Genomic DNA, 19,476 nt, shown 5'->3' with positions numbered 1-19,476 from the left:
GACTAGCGGGACTAGCGCGCAACTAGCACTTTACCTAACGAAGAAAATTGCCACGTTGCACCTAACTCCGACACCGATGCGACGACGGCTTTGTCCAGGTATCCGTGCCGTGCCGATTACTATCCTACTACTATCGAGAAGCAAACGTAAACAGAGACGGATGGACGGGAAAAAGATAGTTATTCTTTCATTATCTTGTGCACTCTTGCGTCCCGGCTACTCGTCCCACAGTGCAGTGCGGCGATGTGTCAATCTTTGCTTCGGTGCTTCCCCAGCAGTCCCAAGGGAGACGCCAATCATTTTTCTTCCATCTTCCTTACAGCCAGCACCAGCAGCGAAAACAAACAACCGTGCGCTTCCACTGACTGACTGTCTTAAGTTGCTACTTTAACTCTTCTACGACAGATGCACCACAGAACTTCTCCGCTGGCTGGCGCGGATGTGGATTTGTTCCAATTCCCGTGCCCGTCTGGGAATGTATTGTTTCTTACTTTACGTGATGTTACGTTACGACGTAATATCAATTGACCTAAAATCGATGTCGGTTGCACCTTTCACCCACAGCCACGATAGCACACCTAGTAGAGAGCACAGCTCGCTCGTACTGGAGGAGGTACTAAGCCTCGTCAGTTTATATCGATGTAAATGGTGCAACTTTTTTGTTGCTTTTGTTTTTGTTTATTCCCGTTACGCGAGCTGCTTCCGGTAAGTGCCTTGCAACTGAACTTCACCACCCACCGTACCACCTTTCTGGAACAATGTCGTAAAAAGAAAAGTTTTTTTTTTGCTTTTTCCCTCTGCAGCCTGGTGTCGTTTCAAAATATTGATACCTTTATTTATTTGGGAGTGTGCGTCGGTGTGTATGTGTGTCTGTGTGGGAGTGTTTTTGTTTGGCATTAAAGCTATGAAAACGGAAATCCCAAGTTGATGTGACAGTAAACATAAACTGTTTATGGGAAGAAAAAATTGGAAGTTCAATTTCCACATAAATTGATTTTGGCGTTCGCGGGAAAACATATGGGGAGTAGACTGGCTTAGGCTTTCGCAGTTACGAAGCTGGATTGTGAGTTCCTCGGAGACAGGCTGGCTGCTGCTTTGTTTGGCAATATTTGATTACTGTGTCTGGCTGTCAAAGGACAAGATCCGGTTTCTCTTTAAAACTGATGGAAGCGCATTGTTCATTGCTGTTATAACTGCTGTTATTTTCTAGAATTTACGTTGTTTGACAAGTTCAGGCTAATGCAAATTATTTTTAAAGTTTTTGTTTCCCCACCCCCTCCTTTGAAATTGGCTTAAAAAATCGGGGGGCAAAAAAAATTGTGGGATATCAGTCAAAAAATTTTCATTAAGTCATCACCGAAAAAGCTGCTTAAAATCGTCGTAAAAATTACTCGGAATTAAAAATCGCTGAAAAACCGCGTAATTCGAAAGACGTTATAAAAAACTGCGTTAATCCAAAAATCGTAAAAACAAACCGTATAAAAAAACCTGTGTGTAACCAATACGTATACGTATTCGCTACAATTATCGCAGGAAATTTATCGGAAATAAACAAGGTGTCTCCATCGAATTGAAAAATGATGGAGACGCATTGTTCTTTGTGCGTGCACGCTATTATGAAAAATCAAGCAGGACCTATCAACACATATAAAATCGAGCTTCTGTCTGCATGACTCTTATAGATTCGGAAACTACTAAACCGAACGGTGTGAAAATTTATATGCAGGGGTTTTTGGGGGCGAAGGTTCTTATAATGGTTCAAGACCTCACCACAACCGCCCTCTGGAAACGAGGGCTTTCATACAAATAAAACACAAATTTCTGCATAACTCGAGAGCTGTTCAGGAAAATGGAACCAAATTTGGCACGTGGAGGTTTTTGAAGGCAAGAAATGTTCCTATGATGGTTTGAGATGCCTCCCCCGGTGGAAGCAGGGATCTCTTATACAAATGAAACATAAATTTCAATAAAACATAAGAATTTATTCAACACTAATCGAAAGTGATACAAAAATGATCCAATGATAGCAATAATGCTCCAAAACATTTCAAAAAATGATTCAAAAATGGCAAAAAAATATCTAAAAATGAAACAAAAGTCATCTTAAATTGATCTAATAATGATCCACAAGTTATTTAAAAATGGTCTAAAAATAATCCAAAAATGGTCCTAAAATCATCCAAAAATAATACAAAAATGTGCCAAAAAAGGTTCAAAAATTATTAAATGTGTTTCGAACCCATTTATAAATTATACGAAGATAATTCAAAAATGGTCCAAAACTAATCGAAAATAATGAAAATCTATACCTATAAAGAAGGATTTCTGTCTGTCTGTCCGTATGTTCCTTATAGAATCGAAAACTACTGAACCAATCGGGATGAAAGTATGCATGTAGAGGTTTTTTGGGACCAGGAAAGGTTTTAGTGATGGTTAGAAACCCCTCCCCCGACTAAGAGGGGGGGCTCCCATACAAATGAAACACAAATTTCTGCATAACTCGACAACTAATCAAGCAAATAGAACAAAATTTGGCATGTGAAGGTTTCCGAGGGCAAGAATATTTTCTATAGTAAATTAGGACCCCACCCCACTTTAAGAGGGGGGGCTCCTGTACCAAAGAAACACAATTTTCCTCATAACTCGAGAAGTAATTAAGCAAATGGAACCAAATTTGGCATGTGGGTGTTTTTGGAGACAAAAATTTTTTATATGATGCATTGGGACCCCTCTCCGCTTTAGGAGGGGGGATCCTATACACATGAAATACAAATTTCCTCATAACTCGAGAACTAATCAAGCAAATGGAACAAAATTTGGCATGTGAAAGTTTTCGAGGGCAAGAATATTTTCTGTGGTGAATTAGGACCCCTCCCAACTTTAAGAGGGGGGGGGGCTCCTATACAAACGAAATACAAATTTCCTCATAACTCGAGAGCTCATCAAGCAAATAGAACAAAATTTGGCATGTGAAAGTTTTCGAGGGCAAGAATATTTTCTATGGTGAATTAGGACCCCTCCCAACTTTTAAAGGGGGGGTTCCTATACAAACGAAATACAAATTTCCTCATAACTCGAGAAATAATCAAGCAAATGGAATAAAATTTGACACGTGGGTGTTTCTGGAGGCAAAAATTTTTTCTATGACGAATTGGGACCCCTACCCACTTTAGGAGGGGGGGGCTCCTATACAAATGAAATGCAAATTTCCTCATAACTCGAGAATTAATCAAGCAAATGGAACCAAATTTGGCATGTGAAAGTTTTCGAGGGCAAGAATATTTTCTATGGTGCATTATGACCCCTCCCAACTTTAAGAGGGGGGGGGGGGCTCCTATACAAACGAAATACAAATTTCCTCATAACTCGAGAATTAATCAAGCAAATGGAGCCAAATTTGGCATGTGAAAGTTTTCGAGGGCAAGAATATTTTCTATGGTGAATTAGGACCCCTCCCAACTTTAGGAGGGGGGGCTCCTATATAAATGAAATACAAATTTCCTCATAACTCGAGAATTAATCAAACAAATGGAACCAAATTTGGCATGTGAAAGTTTTCGAGGGCAAGAATATTTTCTATGGTAAATAAGGACCCCTCCCCACTTTAAGAGGGGGGGCTCCTATACAAACGAAATACAAATTTCCTCATAACTCGAGAACTAATCAAGCAAATGGAACCAAATTTAGCACGTGGGTATTTCTGGAGGCAAAAATTTTTTCTATGACGAATTGGGACCCCTACCCACTTTAGGAAGGGGGGCTCCTATACAAATGAAATACAAATTTCGTCATAACTCGAGAACTAATCAAGCAAATGGAACCAAATTTGGCATGTGAAAGTTTTCGAGGGCAAGAATATTTTCTATGGTGAATTAGGACCGCTCCCAACTTTAGGAGGGGGGGGCTCCTATACAAATAAAATACAAATTTCCTCATAACTCGAGAACTAATCAAGCAAATGGAACCAAATTTGGCATGTGAAAGTTTTCGAGGGCAAGAATATTTTCTATGGTAAATAAGGACCCCTCCCAACTTCAAGAGGGGGTGCTTCCACACAAATGAAATACAAATTTCCTCATAATTCGAGAACTAATCAAGCAAATGGAACCAAATTTGGCATGTGAAAGTTTTCGAGGGCAAGAATATTTTCTATGGTGAATTAGGACCCCTCCCAACTTTAGGAGGGGGGGCTCCTATATAAATGAAATACAAATTTCCTCATAACTCGAGAATTAATCAAGCAAATGGAACCAAATTTGGCATGTGAAAGTTTTCGAGGGCAAGAATATTTTCTATGGTGAATTAGGACCGCTCCCAACTTTAGGAGGGGGGGCTCCTATACAAATGAAATACAAATTTCCTCATAACTCGAGAACTAATCAAGCAAATGGAACCAAATTTAGCACGTGGGTGTTTCTGGAGGCAAAAATTTTTTCTATGACGAATTGGGACCCCTATCCACTTTAGGAAGGGGGGCTCCTATACAAATGAAATGCAAATTTCCTCATAACTCGAGAATTAATCAAGCAAATGGAACCAAATTTGGCATGTGAAAGTTTTCGAGGGCAAGAATATTTTCTATGGTGAATTAGGACCCCTCCCAACTTCAAGAGGGGGTGCTTCTACACAAATGAAATACAAATTTCCTCATAATTCGAGAACTAATCAAGCAAATGGAACCAAATTTAGCATGTGGGAGATTTTGGAGTCTTGAATTTATTTTACGATAGTTAGAGACCTCTCACCTCTGTGGTAGGGGGATATGGACTCTCATACAAATAAAACAGAAATTTTTGCGAAACTCAAAAACTAATCCAACTCGAGAAATTCGAGACTCTTCCATAAAACATTAGTCAATACAAGACCACAAAAACTATCTATAGTAACACTAGATCATTCAGGACGAGACGGTCGCGAGTGTTGCCGGTGACCCGCCGTCGGAAGCGCCGCCCACTGGGGGGCTTGCAAAACTCGAGATTGTGACAAAGATCATCCGAGATTCATGATTTATGTACAACACAGGTTAATTTGTGGCAATACGAAGTTTGTCGGGTCAGCTAGTAATCCATAAAAGGTTCAGAAATCCAAATAAGGAAACACAAAATGTGGATTTCTCGGGTAAGAAGTATGTTTTGTCTGATAAAAGGTTGAATCCCTTTTTAGTTAAGGGGGGCCCTACTCTGGAAGAGTACATTTCTAAAGGTACGTTTATACCGAAAATGCAAAAAAATAAAATTCGATTTTTCCGACTTTCCAGAGTAGGGCCCCCCCTTAAGAAAGAGGGATGCTAGAGCTAGATGCGGCTTCAAGAGAAAATTTTTGTCCAAAGCTTGCTTCATTTAGAATTGGAACAAACTGTTGCTTATATTATGGCACTCTTGTTGGACGGATGAAATGGGGAAGGCAAACAAGAAAGCGACCAACATAGCTCTTCCCATCCAAATCCCTACCTAGCGCCTCCACGCTGCCATATTCGGTAATGCTCTATTGCTGTAGCTAAGGTAGGAGGTGCGATGCTGCGTATCAGGAATCAGGTAGCAGCATCTTTAGCGAGAGCAAATTGCCAAATATTGGTAACTATTTCAAACTGTCAAAAGACATCGCTTCAAAACTGATGAAAGCACTGGCGTGCCCAGACCGGGGCACACTGGGGCACGTACCCTACCCTCCCTGTAAAATGTAATCTGTTTTTAATTTTATCGGCCGCTATTTTAGCAATTAGCAAAAATTAATTGCGTAAAAATAGTACTAGTTTTAAGTCTCATTCCCAGTTCGGTTATAAATTAAATTTCAAGTTTAGTTTCAAGCCTAATTATACTCAATTTCAAGCTCTAATTCAATTTTTATGCCATGCCCAATTTCTGCACCGATTTCAAATTCCATTTTAAGTATAGTTTCAAGTCCAATTTAAAACCAATCCATTATATTCTGTTACATTAAAACTTTTTGAAAATTTTGTTTGTCAAATTCTAATCTTTAAATAATAAAACTTTAATAACAACATTTTTTGTTGTTCCCGAGTTATGGCCGAAAAACTAGGTTTTTCCAAAAGACGAAAGGAGAAAAAACGACAAAGAGCACGAAGGAAAACGTGATAAAAACTCAATAGAGTAATAACTGGCATTAAGAAAAGAAAAACGAAAGAAAATATCTGACAGACTGAGAGGTGCAACGGGACATAAAAGAGAGAAAACGAAGCAAAAACGAGTAAACAGGGCCGATAAAAATGAAGAACGGAAGAGAAATTAAGGAAAAACCATAACCAAACGAAGAAAATGAGGATGAATCGGACAGAAAAGGAACAAAAAACGGGATAAAAAAAGAGAAAAACTAGGACTAGAAAAGGAAAAAATACAGAAGCATGAAAACTGAAAAACGGTAGTAGAGTAAAAACAGAGCAGAAAGAGAAAAAATTGGAGAGAAATAATCTAAACGGAAGACAAAAAGGATAAAACGGAAAAGAAAAACGTGGCAGAAAAGGAGGAAAAGTAGGACATACTTAGAAAAAAAAACGAAGCAGATGAAAAATAAAAATGAAATAGAAAAGGAACTAAAATGCGAAAAAAAGCGGAAGCGGAGACCGTAAAAAAGAAAAAAGGCGAAAATTGAACAGCAAATGACAAAAAAGGAGAAAAACTTGAGGCACGTTTTTTTGAGGAAAAAAAGCGGAACAGATAAAAATCCGGACTCAGGCAAAAGGTGAAAAACAGAACAAAAAAGAGAAAAGAACAGGAACAGAGAAAAGGGAAACAGCGGACAGAAAATAAGAGAAGCCGAGAGAAAAAAGGGAAAACGAAACAAGAAAGCAAATGCGGAGCAGAAAACAAAGGAAATCAATGGGGGAGAAGAGGCATAGTGAGAGAAAAACGAGTAACGGAAACGAGTAAAACGGGAAAAAGAGGTTAAACGGAATATAAATATAAAATGAAGCATAAATATAAATATAAATATAAAATGAAGCATAAAGCAGAAAAGGAAGAAAAGAAAACAGAAAAAACGGACTAAAGAAAAAGGTTAAATGGAAGAGAAAATGTCCAAAAAAATAGGGAAAAGAGGGAACCAATAACAGAATAAACGTAAAAAGCAGGAAAAACGGAAGTGATGAAGACGTAAAACGAGAAGAAGCTAAAATGAATTCAAAAGCACGAAAATTTTAAACGAGAAAAAAGGGGGTATAAAAAGCGGGTGAAAAACAGCACCGAAAATAAGAAAAATGAGACAAGAAACGAAACAATACGGAACAACGAAACAGGAAACACAGGAGGGAAAAATGGAAAACAAGAGACAAGGTGGAGAAACGGGAGCAAAGTGAAAGCAAAAATCAAGAAAACGAGAAAAAACTAAACAAAAAGTGGAAAAATAGAAGACGCAAAATTAAAAAAAAATTGGTTAAAGACAGCAAACGATCCACAATTTTCTAAGCTACATTTTACTCTAGCCAGATTACACAGACGTTGCAAACAGCCAGAGATATGAAATGATATCGAACGATTGATAGCTACAAATCAGAGTAGCAAACTAAGACTTCGTTTTTCTTGAAATTAGAATTAGCTGCTATAGCAAGAGAATTCGTAGGGCAGTATAAGGCGGGCTTCATGGGGGCCCGTGCTACTACGAACCAAATCGATTTCAAAACCGACTGAAATTGCCAGCGACTTTAAAATCCGAACAAAATTGGCCCTAAATCCGACTCAAATCAGCTTCTAGTCCGATTCAAATTGCCACCGACCTTAAAATCGTATAAAAGTCCGATCAAAATCGGTTCAAAATTCGACTCAAATCGCCACCGACCTTAAAGTGATATTAAATATCGACTAAAATCGGTCCAAAATCAAACCCGAATCGACTAAAATCAGTCAACAGATTAAAGTTGGATTGAAGTAGACCAAAATTCGAATGAAATCGGTTCCAATTAAAATGGGACAGAAACGGGCTCCAAATGCAACTCAAATCGACCCCAAATCCAAGTGAAATCGCTATCGGGTTTAGAGTCGGATTAATATCCGACTCCAAAGTCGGTTCCAAATCCACCTCAAATTGAACTCAAACCCGACTGTAGTCGGTACTGACTTTAAAGTTAGCCTATGGTCCGACCAAATCGCCCCAAATACGACTCAAATCGGTTTGAAAACCGACTGAAATTACCAGCGACTTTAAAGTTCGAGCAAAGCTGGCCCTAAATCCGACTCAAATCAACTTCCAATCCGATTCAAACTGTCACCTACTTTTAAATCGTATTAAAGTCCAATAAAAATCGGTTCAAAGATTCGACTTCGATACCAACTTTACCAAAATTGGCCCAACTCTATCTAAAACTGACACCGACTTTAAAGTCGTATTAAAGTTCGATCAAAATCGGCTTCTAATCTGACTCAAATCGCCACCGACTTCAAAGTGAGATACCAACTAAAATCGGTCCCAAATCAGACCCAAATCAGCTCCTAGTCCGAACCAAAACGCCACCGACTTTAAAGTTCAATCAAAATTGGACCCAAATCCGACTAAAATCAGCAACGACTATAAAATCAGATGAATTTTGACCATGATCGATCCTAAATTCTACTGAAAACGCAACCGATTTTATAGTCGGCAAAATGCAATCCAAATCCGATTCAAGTCAGCCTAAAGTCCAACACAAATCGGACATAAATCTAATTCAGATCGGACACAAAGTCGATGACAGATTCGATTGAATACCGACTTTTAATCCAGTTTAAAGTCTAACCAAAATCATCCCTGAATTCAAATTAGCCTAAAATCAGTCGTCGAATAAAGTCGGACTAATGTAGACCAAAATTCGACTGAAATCGGTTCCAATTAAAATCGGACTGAAATGGGCTCCAAATGTAATTCAAATCGGCCCCAAATCCAAGTGAAATCGCTATCCGGTTTACAGTCGGATCAATATCCGACTCAAGTCGGTTCCAAATCAAACCCGACTGTAGTCGGCAGTGACATTAAAGTTGGCTTATGGTCCGACCAAATCTCTCTAAATCTGACTCGAATTGGTTTCAAAACCGACTGAAATTGCCAGCAGCTTTAAAATCCGACTAAAATTGACCCTAAATCCGACTAAAATCGGCTCAAATTTGACTCAAACCGCCACCGGCTGTAAAGTGAGATTAAATACCAACTAAAATCGGTCCCAAAACCAGTCTAAATCAGACTCCATAATCCGACTCTAAACTGTTTCAAAACTAGCTTAAATTCGACTGATGTCACTACTAACTTAGGAGTCTGATTAAAGTTCGACTCAAATCGTTTCCAAATCCGGCTTAAATTGAACTCCAATCCGACAGAAGTCGGCACTGACTGTAAAGTTGGCTTATAGTCTTACCAAAATCGTTACCAAATCCAACTCAAGACGTCCCAACATCGACTGAAATTATCACCGACCGGTTTGAGCCGGTCGGACTAAAATTGGCCCCAAATCCGACTCAAATCGCAACCGACTTTAAAATCGTATTAAAGTCCAATCAAAATTGGGCCCAAATCCGGCTGAAATCGGCAGCGACTTCAAAATCAGAATAAATTTCAGCCAAAATCGATCCTAAATCTTAATGAGAAATCGCCACTGACTTTATAGTCGGCAAAGTGTAACCAAAATCGGCGGCAAATCTGTCAAACCAAAAATGGTCACCATTTCTGTCCAAATTGGTGCCAAATCCGACTAAAGTCAGCCTTAAATCTGATTCACATCGTTCTTAAGCCAACCCTAAATTCGATTGAAATCGATACTTGTAGTCCAGGTTAAAGTCTATCCAAAATCTTCCCCAAATTCAAATTGGCCCAAAAAAAAAAGTCAGATTAGAGTAGACCAAAATTCTTAAATCGGTTCCAATTCAAATCGGGCTAAAAAGGGCTCCAATTGCAACTCAATTGTCCGACTCATGTCGGTTCCAGCTCCGACTCAAATTGAAATCGATTCCACTGACTTTAACTTGAAGGCTTATAAGTCCAACCAAATCGCGCAAAATTTGACTCGAATCGCTTACAAAACTGACTGAAATGGCCAGCAAATTTAAAATCCGACCATAATTTGTCCTAAATCCGACTCAAATCAATTTCTAATCCGAATCAAACTGCCACCGATTTTAAAATCCTACTAAAGTCCGATAAAAATCGGTTCCAAATTCCACTCAAATCGCCACCAACTTTACAGTCCAACTCTTAGGTCGGATTGCAGTGTAACCAAAATTGACCCCGAATCTATCTGAAATTGTCACCTACTTTAAAGTTGCATTAAAGTTCGATTGAAATCGGCTTCAAATCCGACTTTACAGTCCAGTCAAAATCCGACTAAAACCAACAAAGTCGGCAAAGTGCAACCAAATTCATGTTAAAGTTCGATCAAAGTGGCCCCAATTCCAGTCCAAAATACTCCAAAATCCGATTTAAACCAACCCAAAATTCGACGCAAGTCGGCCATCAATCTGTTTCGGATCGAACTTAAGCCGACCCCAAATTCGATTGAAATTGATACCGACTTTTAATCCAGTTTAGAGTCTACCCAAAACAATCCCAAATTCAAATTGTTCTACAATCAGTCTTCGAATAAAGTCGGATTAAAGTAAACCAAAATTCGACTAAAATCGGTTCCAATTAAAATCGAACTGAAATGGGCTCCAACTGCAACTCAAATGTCGGACAAATTGAAGTCAATTTCACTGACTTAAAATTGGCTTATAATTCCGTCCAACTCGTCCTAAATCCGACTCAAATCGGTTTCAAAACCGACTGAAATTACCGGCGAGTTTAAAGTCCGACCAATATTGGCCCTAAATCCAACTCAAACCGGCTTCTAGTCCGATTCAAATTGCCACTGACTTTAAAATCGTCAAACAGTGCGATCAAAATAGGTTTAGAATTCGACTCAAATCGCCACCGACTTTAAAGTGATATTAAATACCGACTAAAATCGGTCCAAAATCAGACCCAAATCGCCAAAATCAGTCATCAGATCAATATGGGATTAAAGTAGACCAAAATTCGGCTGAAATCGGTTCGGTTCTGAAACGGGCTCCAAATGTAACTGAAATCGGCCCCAAATCTAAGTGAAATCGCTATCGGGTTTAGAGTCGTATTAATGTCCGACTCCAAAGTCGGTTACAAATCCACCTCAAAGTGAACTCAAACCCGACTGTAGTCGGTACTGACTTTAAAGTTAGCTTATGGTACGACCAAATCGCCCCAAATCCGACTCAAATTGATTTGAAACCCGACTGAAATTACCAGCGACTTTAAAGTCCGACCAAAGCTGGCCCTAAATCTGACTCAAATCAACTTCCAATCTGATTCAAACTGTCAGCGACTTTAAAATCGTATTAAAGTCCAATAAAAATCGGTTCCAAATTCGACTCAAATTGCCACCAACTTTACAGTCTAAAGTAGAATTGAAATGTGACCAAAATCGGCCCAAGTCTATCTGAAATTGACTCCAACTTTAAAGTTGTATTAAAGTTCGATCAAAATCGGCTTCAAATCCGACTTAAATCGGCTCAAATCCGGCTCAAATCGCCACCGACTTTAAAGACAGGGTAAATACCGACTAAAATCAGCCCCAAATCCGACTCAAATCGGCTCCTGATCGGAATCGAATCGCCACCGACTTTAAAGTCCAATCGAAATTGGACCCAAATCCGACTAAAATCAGCAGCGACTATAACATCAGATAAATTTTGGCCATGATCGATCCTAAATCCTACTAAAGAGGAACCGATTTTATAGTCGACCAAAAATGGTCCTGATTGCAGTCCAAATTGGTTCCAAATCCAATTCAAATCAGCCCAAAATCCGACTCAAATCAAGTCGATGACAAATTCGATTGAATACCGACTTTTAATCCAGCTAAAAGTCTAACCAATATCGTTGAATGAAGTCGGCTTAAAGTGGACCAAAATTCGATTTAAATTCTGACCAAAATTGGCCCAAAATCCGACTCAAATCAACTTCTAATCCAATTAAAATTACCACCGATTTTAAAATCGTATTAAAGTCCGATCAAAATTGGTTCCAACTTCGACCTAAATCGCCACCGACTTTAAAGTGATATCACATACCGACTAAAATCGGTCCAAAAGCCGACCTAAATCGGCTAAAATTAGTCATCAGATTAAAATCGGATTAAGTAAACCAAAATTCGACTGAAATCGGTTCCAATTAAAATCGGACTGAAACGAGCTCCAAACGTAACTCAAACTGGCCCCAAGATCGACCCTAAATTTAAAAAGGGATTAATGTCCGACGCAAGTCGGTTTCAAACCCGTCTCAAAGAGAACTCAAATCCGACGGTAGCCGGCACTGACTTTAAAGTTAGCTTGTAGTCCGACCAGATCGCCCCAAGCCTGATTCAAATCGGTTTTAAAACCAACTGGAATCACCAGCGACTTTAAGGTCCTACCAAAATTGGCCCTAAATCCGACTGTTACCGGCTACTAATCCGATTCAAACTGTCACCGACTTTAAAATCGTATTAAAGTTCGACCAAAATCGGTTCCAAATTTGACTCAAATCGCCACCAACTCTAAAGTCGGACTGGAGGACGACCACAATCGGTCCTAATCAACGTGAAATTGACACCGACTTAAGAGTCGTATTAAAGTTCAGTAGAAATCGGTTTCAAATCCGACTTAAATCGCCACCGGCTTTAAAGTGAGATTAAATACCGACTGAAATTGGTCCCAAATCCAGTCTAAAAAATGCTTGAAGTGAGTCAAAAAATGGTAATAAGCATTGAGAAGTCCAACTCAGGCAGGTATTGAACTGTTATCGAAGAAATGTCTGGTAGATCTAAATTGGTGCTTAGACACTACTTTAATTGGTGTTTTTATTATAATGGAATGTGAGTGATAATGATTGATCTCGAACTTTTGCAAGCAAAATGTTTGCAGAACTATAGCGGGAGCAATATTTGACGAAGCAAACACAAAATTCCATGAAGAGAACAGTTTTAATTAGACTAAGCTGAGGATAACGTTCCACCGGATGCTAATGAACATCTCTCCACGCTGAAAGTGCTCAACTGTCTTAAAACTATTACATACAGGACATCACATCCCCACTAACTGCCAGCCAGTTCAATCAACAATTTATCAAACTTTCATCCTCCTGCGAGACAGGACAAGACAAGACAAGCTCCACTCGTCACCATCACCGACTACGGTGCTTATAAGCGCTTGCAAAGCACTTTTCATTCCACAGATTCTCTAGCGTTTGCCGCTGCATGCCTTTCTTTCGAAAGTACCCCCCGACGATAGCACTATCCTTTCTATCTTTCTAATAAACTCACCCCTAAAAGAGAGAGAAACAGACTGGAGTGTAAAAACAAGCCAAAACTAATATCGACAACTATGCTTGGAGTTGCGAAACTTTTCCAGCAGCTAAAGCAATGAAGAAAATCTACTTACCCTTGCGCTTCACCTCCACTAGACGACTAGCCACTGGTTGGTGAGATTATCCTGCTGCACACTTACCGGTACTATCTAATAGCAGTACAAATGGAAAGAATCAAACGAGCAAAAAGTTGGCGCAAAATCATGAACAAGACAGCAAATAGTGGGGCAACAGAAAACTACTTGGCTTGGCAGTTAAAATAACATAACCGTCGCAACTACGCAAGCAGTAGGTACAAACAAGAAGAAAGAAAGGAAGAGGAAAAAAACCAGGGAAATGTGTCAAGAGACCATAGAGACAACAAAACACGTAACACAAATTACTACTTCAATCACGGAACAGTTTCCGACTTTAATTAATTATAAACTTTTGCTTGTTTCGGTTTTCATCTGCGGGTTGTCTCCCCCTTTGGGAAGAGGTACTGGTACATTCAGTAGTTTACACTTAACTAAAAGTAAAAGCTTAACACAATAGGAAGCTAAACAGCTAAGCGATATACTATGAATAAAGGCTAGGGAAATAGAAAAGTTTAATGATAGGAAAAAAAACTCTTTTTTTTCGTTGCTTACGAAGCACAAAACAGCCACAAATTACACAAAAAGAAAAACAAAACTATCAACTAATATTACACAAAAAAAAAAATAATTCAACACAGAACGAACAGAGGATGATGATGGTTCATGATGATCGAAATGGTGGATCGGAACTAACCTAACTGCGACGCTTGCGGCTTCCGGCTTCAGATGAACACCTGCTCGTCCTCGGATGCGTTCGACAGGGACAGCTGGATGCGACCTCCGGCGCCGCCGCCGCCGCCGCCGGTGCCACCATAGCCAGTGCTGAGACTACTGCTGGGACGAGCGGGCAGGACGGTGCGCAGGCTATCCTTAACGGGCGTTACGGGAAAGCGAGCGGGGCCGGTGTACTTCCGCGAGAGGCCCATCGATTTCGGGCCCGGCAGGGACTTCGGTTGCCCCGAGGTCGAACGATGCGAACAGGACCCACTGGACGAGCTGGTCGGACTGACCGTCGTTGGTTTGTTGTACGCTTGGAGGATCTAGAAATTGAGGAGGGAGAGAGAAATATGAAAAATTGAATTTTTGCAACCATTCAACAGAATAAAAAAATAACAGTCCCAATATGGAGCCTTGCAGCACTTCACCGAGAATACACTTATTTAAAAAACTTTTTTTACAACACTAAAATCGTTAAAATTGGTTCAGCGGTTCAAAAATTTTAAAATTCTGAGGAAAGGTCCAAAGCAACAATAGCATAAATGATTACTTTTGGTACCACCTTAGCTCAGAAGGGGGCACCCTGAGCGCCAAATAAAGAAAATCGGGTTGCTAAACAGAACATGCTTTGAACAAACACGATGTGCTGTTCAATTTCGCTAACATTTTTCTCATAGAATCATTTACTTTCCCTTTGCTATCATTTGCTTGATAGCTTTCCCATTAAAATGACTGTGCTGGGGTTCCATTTTTAAAACGTTACCAACGAAAACAGCAATTGTCATAGGTTGCTTCCTTGCGGTGCTCCAGAAGTACTGTAAAACGGATTAGTTAGAATATTATTGTTCGACATTCAAGCTCAGCTTGCGATTTGTAAGATACGATTACTGTCATTTTAATATATTATCAATATGGATCGACATACGCACATATTAACTTATAATAGAAATATCTTACGGCCAAGCAAGTATTTTGGTGTTCCACCCTTTTCGGTTAATGGTGCCACTATGACATGTACAGCAACATTCCCAACCAAATCCAAATTAGAAATTACTGTTACAGCGTGCGAAGAATAGAACTGAGAGTGTAATGTCTGTTTGTCTGTGTTCGAACTTTTGATAGAATACGGCTGTCATCAGATCGGCTTTCAGAAGAGACACAGGTTTCATTTGCACTTGGTGACTCATTTTGTTTCAGCAGCAACTCTCACCGAATGAACCGGCCATACTAAAACAACAACGTGATCAACGTGATCAAACGCAGCTTTTAAAACCCTAGATAACTGCATCTATTTGATTTCTACATTAGCAGGGACCGAATGTTGTGGTTGGAATGTCCTTCTGCAGTCATATTCGAAGACAAAGAAAGAGCAAAGCGTTATTAATGGGTATCTAAAGTACTTTAGAATAGTGCGAAATACTCGATTCGATGGCTTCAAGAATCGAGCAGAGTAATACGGCAGAATCTAAAGTATTTTAGGGCAAATTGTAAAATGCAAATCATCTAAAAACACAAAAACTGTCAAAAATGTCTCCGTTTTGTGGCATTCGTATATCTAAAATGTTCTTTCAAGGACAGACTGCTTGTAATCGCCTTACATCAGCGCTAGATTTTTAGGGCCTGAATCGATATGTTCATTAACGAGCCAATACCAGTGATCTCTAACAACAGAATGCATCCCTGCCTAAATATAAGTTCTAATCCAGCCAGCATTCTGTTACGACAATTATGCCATCTGGATCGTAGCGTGTCGGTCCATGTTGACCTCCGCCAACGGCATTAGCCCTTGATGGGATCCCAAGTAACAATATGAGTTTTATTACACTCTTATAAAGGCATTTAAGACCAAAACTGATCCTGAAACCCGTCATAACAGTACAATAAAACTCACATTGTTGCTGGGGATACCATAAAGGGCATGAACTACAGTAATTCAAGTGTAAATTAAACTTTAAAATTCGGAAATATTTAAAAAAAACTGGCTAAAAATGGCCCCATGGACCAGAAGGATTGAAAAGTGCACCATAAACGGACTAAAACTGTTTAAAAAACTAGACCAAAAATAGACCAAAAATAGTTCAAAAATGGCCTAAAAACGGAACCCGAAAATGGACCAAGAAATGGATCAAAAATGCAACAAAAATGGACCAAAAAATGGGTTAAAAAATTGACCCAAAAACGCACCGTAAGTGGACTGAAACTGTGCCAAGAAATATACCAAAAAATGGATGAAAAAATGAACCAAACTATGGACCAAATACCAGACTTAGAAATAGACCAAAAATGCAGCAGAAAAACAACTAAAACTGTACTAAAAACTGGACCAAACAATGAGTCAAAACTCCCAAAAATGCACCATTAATGGGCTAAGATTACTGTACCAGAAAATAGACCAAAACGTGGACCAAATATTGAACAAAAAATGGAGCAAAATTGAACCAAAAAATGGACCATAAAATAGACCCGAAAATGGACCAAAAAATCGACTAAAACAGTACCAAATAATCGACCAAACACCATGAACCAAAAAGTGTACTAAAAATAGTCCCAGAAATGAACCAAAAATAATGCACCATAAATTGACTAAAACTGTACCAAAATATAAACCAAAAAATATAATAAAAAATGGGACAAAAAATTGACCAACAAATAAACCAAAAGATTGATCAAAAGCAAACAAAAAAAAAACAAAATATTGACCAAAAATGATCAAAAAAATACAAGAAAGGAAGAGAGGAGGAAAGTTCTACTGTTTGCTCGTAAGATTATCCTTTCTCCCTTCCGGTTTCCTATTTTGTGTCTATTCAGTTTTTCACTTTTTCTTTCTACTTTTCTTGGTCTTCCCTTGTTTTATTTTCTCTTCTGCATTTTTTTTCTTTCGTTTCCTCTGATGGGATTCTCAATTTGACTTTTCTCTTCCGTTTTTTTTTGTGTTTTTCTCGTTACATTTGTCGTTTTCTTTTTGCCGTTGTATTTTCCTTTAATTTTTCCTCTCTTTCCGTTTTTGTTTTTTTTTTCGTTATTTTCTCTTATAGATATATCCTTTCACTTTTGTCATTTCCTTTTGGTTCTTTTCTTTCTGTATTTTCCAGCTTAATTTTTTTTGTTTTTTCGTGTCGACTTTTCTGTTAAATTTTTCCTCATTTGCAGTAACGTTTTTCCTCTTCTTCCATACTGTTCCTTTCAGTACGTTCTTCTTTGTTACTCTATCATTTTCCTATGTTTTCTTCGCGTTCTTCTTATATTTTCTTCCAATCTATTTATATAAGAGGCTTATGTCTGTACCGAAAACCAGGTCTCTGACAGGACGTCGTAAGAGACTTATCGGTAACTAAAACAGGTCCCTAACAGGACGTCATGCTTTCGTAGCAATGCGTTGTATTCTCAGTCACCTCACTGGTCGACTGCTGGACTACTCGAATGCTCAACTGGTTGACTAGACTGCTCGACTGGACTGGTCGATTCGACTGCTCGACTCAACTGCTTGATTGATCGTCTTGACTGTTTGATTTAACTGCTCGAGTGGACTACTCGACTTAACTACTCGATTCGACGGCTTGACACAATTGCTTGACTTACTACTCGACCAGACTGCTCGACTTAACTGCACGATTGAACTGCTCGACTGGACTGTTCGATTCGACTGCTCGACTGGACTGCATGACTGGACAGCATGATTCATCTGCTCGACTCAACTGTTCGATTCAACGCTCGACTCAACTGCTTGATTCCACTGCCCGACTTTACTACTCGAATGCACTACTTAACTCAACTGCTTGATTGGACTATTCGAATCGTCTGCTCGATTCAACTGCTCGACAAGACTACTGGATTTGATTTGATTGCTCGACTCACAGCTTGATTCAAGAGCTCGACTAAACTGCTCGACTTAGCCACTCAACCCGACTACTCGACTCTACTGCTTGACTGCAGTGTTTGATTCGACAGCTCGACTTAACTGCTCGACTGAACCACTTGACTCGACTGCCCGACTAGACTGCTTGACTAAACTTTTCTATTCAAGTGCTCGACTCAACTACTCGACTAAACTAGTTGATTCAACTGCTCGACTGGACTACTCGACTTAACTGCTCGATTAAACTGCACTATTAAACTGCTCGACTCGACAGCGGTTCAATTGCCCAACTCGACTGCTCGAATAAACTGTTCGACTAGACTACTCGATTCAACTGCTCGACTGGACTGTTCGACTTAATTGCTCGATTAAACAGTTCGACTGGAATACTCGATTTAACTGTTCGACTTGACTGCTTGATTTGCCTGCTCGACTCGACCACTCGATTCAACTGCTCTACTCGACTGCTCGACTCGACTGCTTGACCTGATTGCTTGACCGAACAGTTTGATTTAGCTATACGACTAGACTGATCGATCTGACTGCTCGACTTGACTGTTCGACTCGACTGCTCGGCCCAACTGCTTGACTCGATTGCTTGATTCGACTGCTCGACTCGCCCAGGGCTTGAAAAGGGATCGCAAGTTGAATGTGACTGCCGTGAATGCGAACTTTCCGCATTTAAACTCCGCTTTTTGAACGATCATTTGACTGTTTTTTGAATTCAGTCAATCTGCCGCTTGCGCTGCTGCCGTCTTACAATTCATGCGGCATCTCTGCAGAAGCAAACAGTCAATCTCCCGTTTTGCTTTGCGCTTTGAGAATATAAACTGCAAACTGACTGGAAGCATACGGTGACGTATTTTTTCGTTTCTCTTTTTGTCTCCAAATCGGCTGCTCACAGTAATAGTTTGTCACCCGGACGTCGGTCCGACGCAAGTAAAATATTCGTTTGTATTGGGCGGAGTCCGACCGACTTTTTCCATGCACATGTAGTGGTTGTTTTTTTGTAGTATTTAATCATACGATTGTGCGGTTGCTTTTCGTAAGCGTGGTGACTGCCAGTCATTTGACTGTTTTGCAGTCATTCGCTGCTCCAAACGGTAAAGGCAACTTGATCGAAACGAAAATGTTAAAAAGCTTTAGAATGCGTTCATACTACTGCGTGCCATCGGCGTTTGACTAAGCAAACTGCCAGTTGTGTTATGCATAGCGTTCGTATTCCATCACTAAACGGACGGTGTGAACTTGAATGCGCGTTGGTGGGACTGCGGTAGAAAAAAAGGATCGGTCGAAGCCCTGGACTCGCCTGCTCAAAATGAGTTAATGATAGCAAACGATTAAGAATTTTCTAAGCAACATTTTACTCTAATCAGACTACATAAATACATATTGCAAACAGCCAGAGTTAAAAGATGATTTCGAATGCAGCAAACTTTGAATGCGTTTTTCTCGAAGTCGGAATTTTGCCATTCGGTTCTGTCTGCCTTAAAA

The 19,476-nt window shown here is 39.6% G+C and overlaps 1 protein-coding gene across 1 annotated transcript in view; it reads right to left on the bottom strand.

Annotated features, from left to right (window-relative positions):
- Window positions 1-14,131: 14,131 nt before the first annotated feature.
- Window positions 14,132-19,476, bottom strand: part of LOC128732319 (uncharacterized) — a 119,090-nt gene continuing 113,745 nt past the window's right edge. Inside the window, exons 15-16 of the mRNA XM_053825564.1 lie at window positions 14,242-14,449; window positions 14,132-14,187 (exon numbers count right to left, since the gene is read on the bottom strand). Of these exons, the coding sequence (XP_053681539.1) occupies window positions 14,132-14,187; window positions 14,242-14,449 (264 nt within the window). The remainder of the gene's footprint in view (window positions 14,188-14,241; window positions 14,450-19,476) is intronic.

Source organism: Sabethes cyaneus, chromosome 1, assembly GCF_943734655.1.
Source record: "Sabethes cyaneus chromosome 1, idSabCyanKW18_F2, whole genome shotgun sequence".
Classification (NCBI taxonomy): domain Eukaryota; kingdom Metazoa; phylum Arthropoda; class Insecta; order Diptera; family Culicidae; genus Sabethes; species Sabethes cyaneus.
This window is presented reverse-complemented; position numbering and strand designations above follow the sequence as displayed.